The 8195-nt window shown below is 37.2% G+C and overlaps 1 protein-coding gene across 1 annotated transcript; it reads right to left on the bottom strand.

Annotated features, from left to right (window-relative positions):
• Positions 1–7253: 7253 nt before the first annotated feature.
• LOC113304146 (Werner Syndrome-like exonuclease) lies at positions 7254–7988 on the bottom strand. Its single transcript, XM_026553207.1, has one exon. It carries the CDS (start codon positions 7986–7988, stop codon positions 7254–7256), a length of 735 nt encoding a protein of 244 aa, XP_026408992.1.
• Between the last annotated feature and the right edge of the window lie 207 nt (positions 7989–8195).

Below are 8195 nucleotides of genomic sequence, written 5' to 3'. Positions count from 1 at the left end.
GTCGTAAACCAAATCATCTTGCTCCTGAGTGCCATTACAGATATGCTACTAATGACTATTCAATGGCTCAAGCATACAATACCACATATGAACCTTATTTTGAAGACTCTGATGAGTTTTGGTGTCCTCAACCAGAAGCTTTTTCCACTTATACTGATGATTCTTATGCATCAACATCTAATACTTCTTCCAGCTGGGTTCCTGATTCATGATCCACTCACCATATCACTTCTGATTTGTCTAATTTGAATCTGCATTCTCCTTATCAAGGTTCAGACCAAGTGCGTTTTGGCAATGGCTCAGGTTTGCACATTATTCACATTGGTACTTCTGTTATTCAAGATGGATCAACTAAGTTTACTCTATCAAATGTGCTAGTTGTACCTTCCATAACTAAGAATTTAATTTCAGTACACCAATTCACTAAATACTTGCTATTTTGAATTTCATACTAATAAGTTTTTGGTGATGGCACTGGGTACTCAAACTATTCATCTTACTGGACCTATTAAAGATGGACTCTACCACTTGGAGTTCACAGATGCTCAACTGCAACAAGCTGTTTCTTCTGCAACTTCTACAACAACTCAATAGCACAATAAATTGCGACATCCTGCTTTCAAGACACTCAAACACATTCTATCATCAGTGGAAAATATAATTGAAGATCATTTGTCAACCTCTGTGTGTGATGCCTGTCAGCAAGCTAAGAGTCATTCTTTACCTTATAATTCTAGTAATCATAATAACTTGTATGGACCACTTGATCTCATTCACAGTGATGTATGGGTCTCTCCACTTTGTTCAGTAAATGGTTACAAGTATTATGTTTCTTTTGCGGATTCTTATAGTAGATTTACTTGGTTATTCCCATTGGCTTATAAATCTGAAGTGTTACCTACTTTCATTAATTTCAAAAGTCATGTTGAGAATTTGTTTGACAGAAGAGTTAAAATTTTCCAGTCAGATTGGGGGGGGGGGGGGATACAGAACTGTTTCAACGTAATTGGATTCATGTGGTATTGGTCACACGGTATCATGCACTCATGCTGATGCACAAAATGGTGTTGCAGAGAGGAAACACAGACACATAGTGGGGACTGGTTTGGCTCTCTTGACTCATGCCTCTTTACCTTTATCCTACTGGTCATATGCATTTGGAACAACTAACTATCTTATCAATAGGCTGCCAACACCTACCTTACAAAAACTATCCCCCTTTGAGAGACTTTTCAAGCTCAAACCTGACTATGAATTTTTAAAAACTTTTGGTTGTGCTTTTTATCCATGTTTAAGGCCATTTAACAGTCACAAACTTCAGCCAATATCAGTCAAATGCATCTTTTTAGGATATAGTAAATTACATAAAGGGTATAGGTGTCTCAATCCTCTTGTAAATAAAATCATTATTTCCAGAGATGTCAAATTTGTTGAAGATGAATTTTCTCATGCTCATTTGTTTTCTTCAACACAATCTTCCAATCCATCTTTATCAACTATGACAATTGTCCCATCTGAAACTACATCAACTGTTATTTCCAATGATATTGTATCTTCTGACTCTTCTTTACACCAACTTCAAGTGCACCCTCTTCTTCATCACATGATATATCAGTACCCGCTACTTCCATACCAGTTACTAATGATCATGGAATGATCACAAGGGAAAAAAGAGGAATTAATAAACCAAAAGTGTATGCGTCTGAAGTGCAATCTGTATGTGAGGATATCGCTGTTCCTACCTGTTACAGTGAAGCCTGTAAAGACCCAAAGTGGAGAGCTCCAATGGATGAAGATATCAATGCTCTTTTACAAAATGGTACGTGGAAGTTAGTAGATGCAATACATGGTCACAATATCATTGGATGCAAGTGGATTTTCAGAATTAAGAGGAATGCTGATGGTACTATTGAAAGATACAAGGGAAGACTAGTTTCCAAAGTCTATAATTAGATTGAGGGTATTGACTATCAAGACACCTTTAGCCCAGTAGTTAAACCTACCACAGTCAGAATGATGCTTTCTATTTCACTTTATAAAGGCTGGGAGATAAGACAATTGGATGTTAAGAATGCCTTTCTTCATGGCCATCTATCAAAATATGTTTTTATGGTTCAGCCACCAGGCTACATTGATAAGTTTATGCTAAATCATGTGTTCAAACTGAAGAAGTCACTTTATGGCCTGAAACAGGCTCCTAGAACATGGTTTGATATGTTGAGTCAGTTCTTACTTAAATGTGGTCTTTCAGCATCAAAAACAGATACTTCACTCTTCTATAAAGTTACTTCTTCTACTGAAATATATTTCCTTATCTATGTAGATGACATCCTTGTTACAGGGAGCTCACCACTGAAAGTCAATCAGCTCATTCATGCTCTGGGACAGGAATTTGTAATCAAGGATTTATGACCACTTCATTTTTTCTTTAGAATTCATGCTACTTCTAATTCTGAGGGTGTACATCTTTCTCAAGAACAATATATTACAAATTTATTGGTCAAGACTAAAATGAAGAATTCTAATCCTTATAGCACACCATTTGTCACTGTGACTCCACCATCTCAATCTCCAGATTTTGACGATCCTGTTCTATACAGAAGTACTGTAGGTGCATTGCAGTATGCAACCATTACAAGTCCAGACATAGCATTTGCAGTGAATAAGGCATGGCATAATATGCAAAATCCATCTGAACATGACTGGTCTGCTATTAAGCGCATACTTAGATATTTGAATGGCACATTATCTTTTGGTCTGCAGTTTAACAAGTCATCTTATCTTCAATTACAAGCATACTCTGATGCTGATTGGGCAGGGGACTTTAAGGATAGAAGGTCTATAGGTGGTATGGAAATTTTTATGGGTCAAAATTTGATTTCTTGGTGCTCTCGCAAGCAGAAGACAGTGTCTCGCTCTAGCACGAAGGCTGAATATAGAGCTCTAGATGATGCAACATCTTATGGGTCCAATCTCTCATGGCTGAAATTTCATTTCATTCTCCCAGGATTTCTGTTTTGTGGTGTGATAATATGGGTGCAACATATCTTACAGCAAACCCTATCTTTCACAATAGGATGAAACACATTGAAATAGCTTTCCACTTTGTGCGTGAATTAGTTGCTGAGAAGGAATTGTCAGTTCGATTCTTATCTACCCAGGAGCAGCTTGAATATATCTTCACCAAGGGTCTGTCTACAAATAGATTTGCCAATATGAGACTCAAGCTCAGTGTCTGTTAGACACTGCACTTGCGGTGGGGTGTTAGACTATTGATTGATTCTGTTGTTATGTACGTGTGCGTTTCACATGTGTGCAAACTTTAAGGTGTCAGTTACCTGTTGGCGGTTTCACAGGACAATCAGGTAGCCGGTTGTCACCTGATTGTTGATAAATATCTGAGTCCTATAATAGAGTTTGTAATATTTCACTGGACATTGAAATGATCCATCTACAAATCGAAAGAAATTGTAGCTTCGAAGTAATGGTACGATCTGTGATTTCCATAAGGTGTAATTGTTGTTTGTTAATTTGGATGGGGGTTTGAATGTTAATGGAATATGTTTGTTGAATTCAGGAATTGATAGGAGATTGAATTGAAGAAATTATGATGAATTTAGGGTTTGAAGTTCTGTGATACCATGTAAAGAGAGTTAGGTTGTTATACCTCTCTCAATCTAGCAAAAAAATATTTTCATTGATAATGAATTTTCACTTACAGAATCTATTACAGGACTCAGATATTAATTTATCAACAATCAGGTGACAACCGGCTACCTGATTGGCCTGTGAAACCGCCGACAAGTAACTGACACCTTACAGTTTGCACACATGTGAAACACACAGGTACGTAACAACAAAATCAATCAATAGTCTAACACTATAAAACACAATCACTTAAAAGAAACAACAAACAACGATTCAAACAAGAAAACACAAAACAAGTAAAGGGGAGTACAAACATGGAACAATGTAAAATAGCCCTGTATATACAGATTTTATTTTATATTCTCGGAAAGGAAATAAAGATATGGTATATAATTAACAAGAAATAAGGACCCAAGTAACAATGGAAACAATATAACTACTCGCACAATTTAGGAAATAATATAAAATATCTTAACATCTCTCTCTTATTCTTTATTTATGGTCACAAATCATAGCAGTCTCCATCGTTTCTTTGAGGCAGTCTTTAAACTTTTCACTTCGTAGCTACATGAATACCCAAAAACAACCAGCACCTATCAAATAAACGTTACAATGATGATGTGTTATGTTTTTCATTTAGGTTTAATCTCAGCGATGATGATCATGTCTCAGTGTAATGGTTCTGAACCAGATCTGTCATCAGCAGGCAAAAAGGTACACACCCTCACTCTCGAACTCCTCAAAACTAAACAAAGTACGGCAGATTACTTCCAAAAAAATCCAGAGAAATATTACGATCTACTGTGTGATGGAGATGATGCCCGTTCCAGATACCTATTTGGAATAGAAGCTAACACCACAACAGCACCAGTGGAAAACGACATCATTTTCCGACCAATCTCACCAAGATCTAAAGTTGGCTGGGCATTCAGTGTCTTGGTAACAGTGGGAAAGCCTCCACAAACACAGCCATTGATGCTTGATACCGGCAGCAGCCTAACCTGGTTTCAGTGCAACCCTGACTGTGTTCGTTGTCACCCGGTCCATCAGTTTGGTACAGACTACCCAATTTATGATCGGGCAAAGTCTCACACTGGGACTTCCGTACAATGTGGAACGGCAGATTGTGTCACAAGTTACACCTCATGCGGAGACTCAGATCACGGACCGTCATGTATTTTTGAAATTGGTTACCAGGATGGAACTTATGCAAAGGGAAAATTAATCTACGAAATGATAGTTCTCGGCGGTCGTGAAATTATGTATCCTACGGGCTGTTCCCTTGACACCAGCGATGAAGATACCTATTATACCGGAATTTTTGGTCTCGGACGAGGTAGGTTGTCATTGGCTGAACGTATCATCCAAAACTATGTAGATTTAAACGTATTCTCATACTGCCTTGCACCTGATCAGTCGACGGCTTTAATATTTGGCAACGATTATGCGTCTATGCTGTCCTCATCAGCACACGTCTCTACTTTGAATTATGATATCCCTTACACCAAGATGATTAGTAACCCTTATAACCCACCTTTGTACTATGTCGATATGGTCGGAATCAGTATTGGTTCAGGTGATATTATAAAGGGAACAGAAGAGTCAGTTTTTCGTATTTCTGGAGCCAAGGGAGGCATTATTATGGACACTGGCAGTACAATGACATTTTTGATACCTGAGGCATACAATGCAGTGATTAACGCTTTCAAAGAGATGGCCAGTGGTCTACCTGGCTGGGTTCCTTCTACCCCGCTAGTGGGGAACTTAACATGTTATGACTTGAGCTATTATATGTATCCAGACCCACATCCCATTCAATTTAAAAGTCTATTCTTCCATTTTAGATCAGCACCGAGTACTGGAGATGATAAAAAACGCCGGAGAAATCAAGATGAAGAGATTTTTAAGCTGGAGTTAGGGTTCGATAATGTCATGACGTGGATCAGTGGTCAACCAAGAAATATTTACTGTTTGGCGCTAAGGGAATCAAAAAGGGGCGTCTCAATTATTGGGATGATAAATCAAAGACATATTCGGATAGTACATGATATAATGAATGAACGAATTGGATTTGATAAAAATGGCTGTTTCATATGATCTGTACGTTTTATATGATATGGTATTATATACAAGTATTCTGCATGCAATTAAATAATTATAGTATTTTGCGTAATGCAAACATGTCAACAGTATCTTGAAATTGAATGCAAAAGTTTATACTGGTGCCATCAAAAAACTCTGGCTGTTCTATGTTCTTTAAGAGCTAGAGAGACAGATAGAGATCAAGGTTTCATTATCTACCAGCAGCCATCTTCTCCTCCTCCTCGACGCAAAACATATGAAGTTCACATTAAGAATTTCCGTTGGTGGATTTGGTTTCTTTCAAACAAATCTGTTTCTTAAGAATTTTTTGTTAACAAAAGGTAATGTAACGAAATTGAGTTTCCTTTGGTGTAATGGATGATGTTCTTGTGAGATGAGGCTTTGGTATGGTTGACAGAAACAAAAGAATTTTATCAGAAAAGCCTAATATAAATGTGAAAAGTCTAAAGGGAGCTCAGTTATTCATCAAAAACACCTCAATACAGTGACATTCCTGAGACTTATGATTTAGTTTCAGTTACTTTGGTGACCTTCTTTTGTAGCTTTTTCTGATTCTTTTGCTTCTAATTCCGCTAATCTTTTGATTTCAGCTTTTCTTGCTGCAGCAATAGCCCTTTTCTCTGCTACTTCTTCTCGTTTCTTTTCTGATTTAGGTTTGATATTTCTTCCTCAAGAATTTCTTTTTGCTTTTTCTTCTCGTTTCTTTGCTGATTTTTGTTTTGATCCGAAATAATAATCTGAGATGATAAAATCTAATCTAGACTATCTCGATGCTGTGATCTTCAAAGACGTAATTTGCTGATCACAGAAGAAAGACGTAATTTGCTAGAATCATGGACTCGGATTAGGGAAGTGCTTATGTTTGGAAATTCCTAAAAGGTGACTGCATGCTTTTTCAAGGCTCCTGCAACAGCTAACTCCAGCATGCACAGTGAGACCATCACAACTACACATACTCAAAAGTGCTAGCTCCTAAAGTGTGTTCCTGACTACCATGACAGTTAAAGTGCACATTCAGGGAAAAGATAAAAGAAACCTCAAAAGTGATAGATTTTCATTACCGAAAATGGGTCATTTGTCCAAATATTTTTAAATCACGGTTCAAATGGACGAGTAAAAAATAGTTCGGGTGAAATGGCCAAAAAAATAGTAAGAATGAAACTGGTTTCATCCTAGCTTAAATTTAAAAAATAGCAAGGATGAAACTGGATACATCCTATGTAAATTAAAAATAAGAAAAAATATTTGAAAATGGGCAAGATATAACTGGTTACATCCTGTCTATTTTTACATTTTTGTCCATTTAAACAGTATCAAAATCTAACTGTCCATTTCACCCAGGAATTATTGATTTTGATCTTTTTAACCAATTTTGTGTTTTCATTAATACTTGAAATTTAAATAATTTCGAGTAAAAGATAACTTCTACTCGAAAACAATAATACTTGGAATTAAATAAAAAAGGACAATGAAACCAAGTAATCTAGCCAAAAAAAAAAAATCTAGATAGCGCCTGGGCAAATTGCCTTGGCCTTGTTAGTTTCTTTTGGGGATGGAAGAAGCGACAAATAAAGACCGAGCTTGAACGAAGCATAAGCATCTAAACAAGCATGTTCAACCTGCTCGTTCTTTAAATAATCTCTGTCCCATCTACTGAAGGTAATCCTTGTATACTTGGGTTCATGATGTAGATGTTCGCCGAGCACAATATTCACTAAAGAGTTCAACTTGGCATGATAAAGTCCTCGTGTACCAAGCTTATTATCAGCCAATCTTCCAAGATCTTCACTTTTTGATGAAATACTCATTCCATAATCAACCAAAAGCTTCTCTGCAACCCTATCGATTCCAGCTCCGACGAATTTAATGTCATGGTCGTTAAGAAAATGGACAAGAGATGCAGGAACTTGATCTTTATCACAACCAAAGAACTGAAATATTAAACATTTATGTCCAACACACAATTGCAATACGTCGACTTTGTTATTCTGCACCTGTTCGATGTCCAAACCCACGACAAGATTGCCGAGTCTATCAACGAAACTTTTATATACATCATCGATCCATTTTTCGACAGCAGATTCTGTGTGAGTTACCGTTGTGTGGATTTTATCATTGTAGTATTTCACCTTAAAGATGTGGCGTGTTTCTGCTTTTTTATCAACAACTTGAATAGATGTATGCTTTTTAGTATTTCTTCGATATTTACCACTATCAGCACTGCTGGTAGAGCTCATGGCGTTGGCCTTCTTGTTGCTGCTAGTGGTGTTGCTCGTGGAATTACCATTTTTGGGCGTGTTGACCGTTAGAAATCCATGGGTCTAATTAACCTCGAAAACCGGCTTGCAAGATTAGGGTTGTCCATGGCTTGTTAAGCATGGATCCTAGGTTTCCCTAGGGGATGTGGTACTATTTAACACCCCTCTCAACGACTAGGGCTACAC

This window comes from Papaver somniferum, chromosome 8 (genome assembly GCF_003573695.1).
Source record: "Papaver somniferum cultivar HN1 chromosome 8, ASM357369v1, whole genome shotgun sequence".
NCBI lineage: Eukaryota > Viridiplantae > Streptophyta > Magnoliopsida > Ranunculales > Papaveraceae > Papaver > Papaver somniferum.
The sequence above is the reverse complement of the archived record's forward strand: the minus strand, read 5'-3'. Positions and strand labels throughout refer to the sequence as shown.

Coding starts and splice junctions, on each gene's coding strand:
- LOC113304146 (XM_026553207.1), bottom strand. CDS start 7,988: ATGAGCTCTACCAGCAGTGCTGATAGTGGTAAATATCGAAGAAATACT.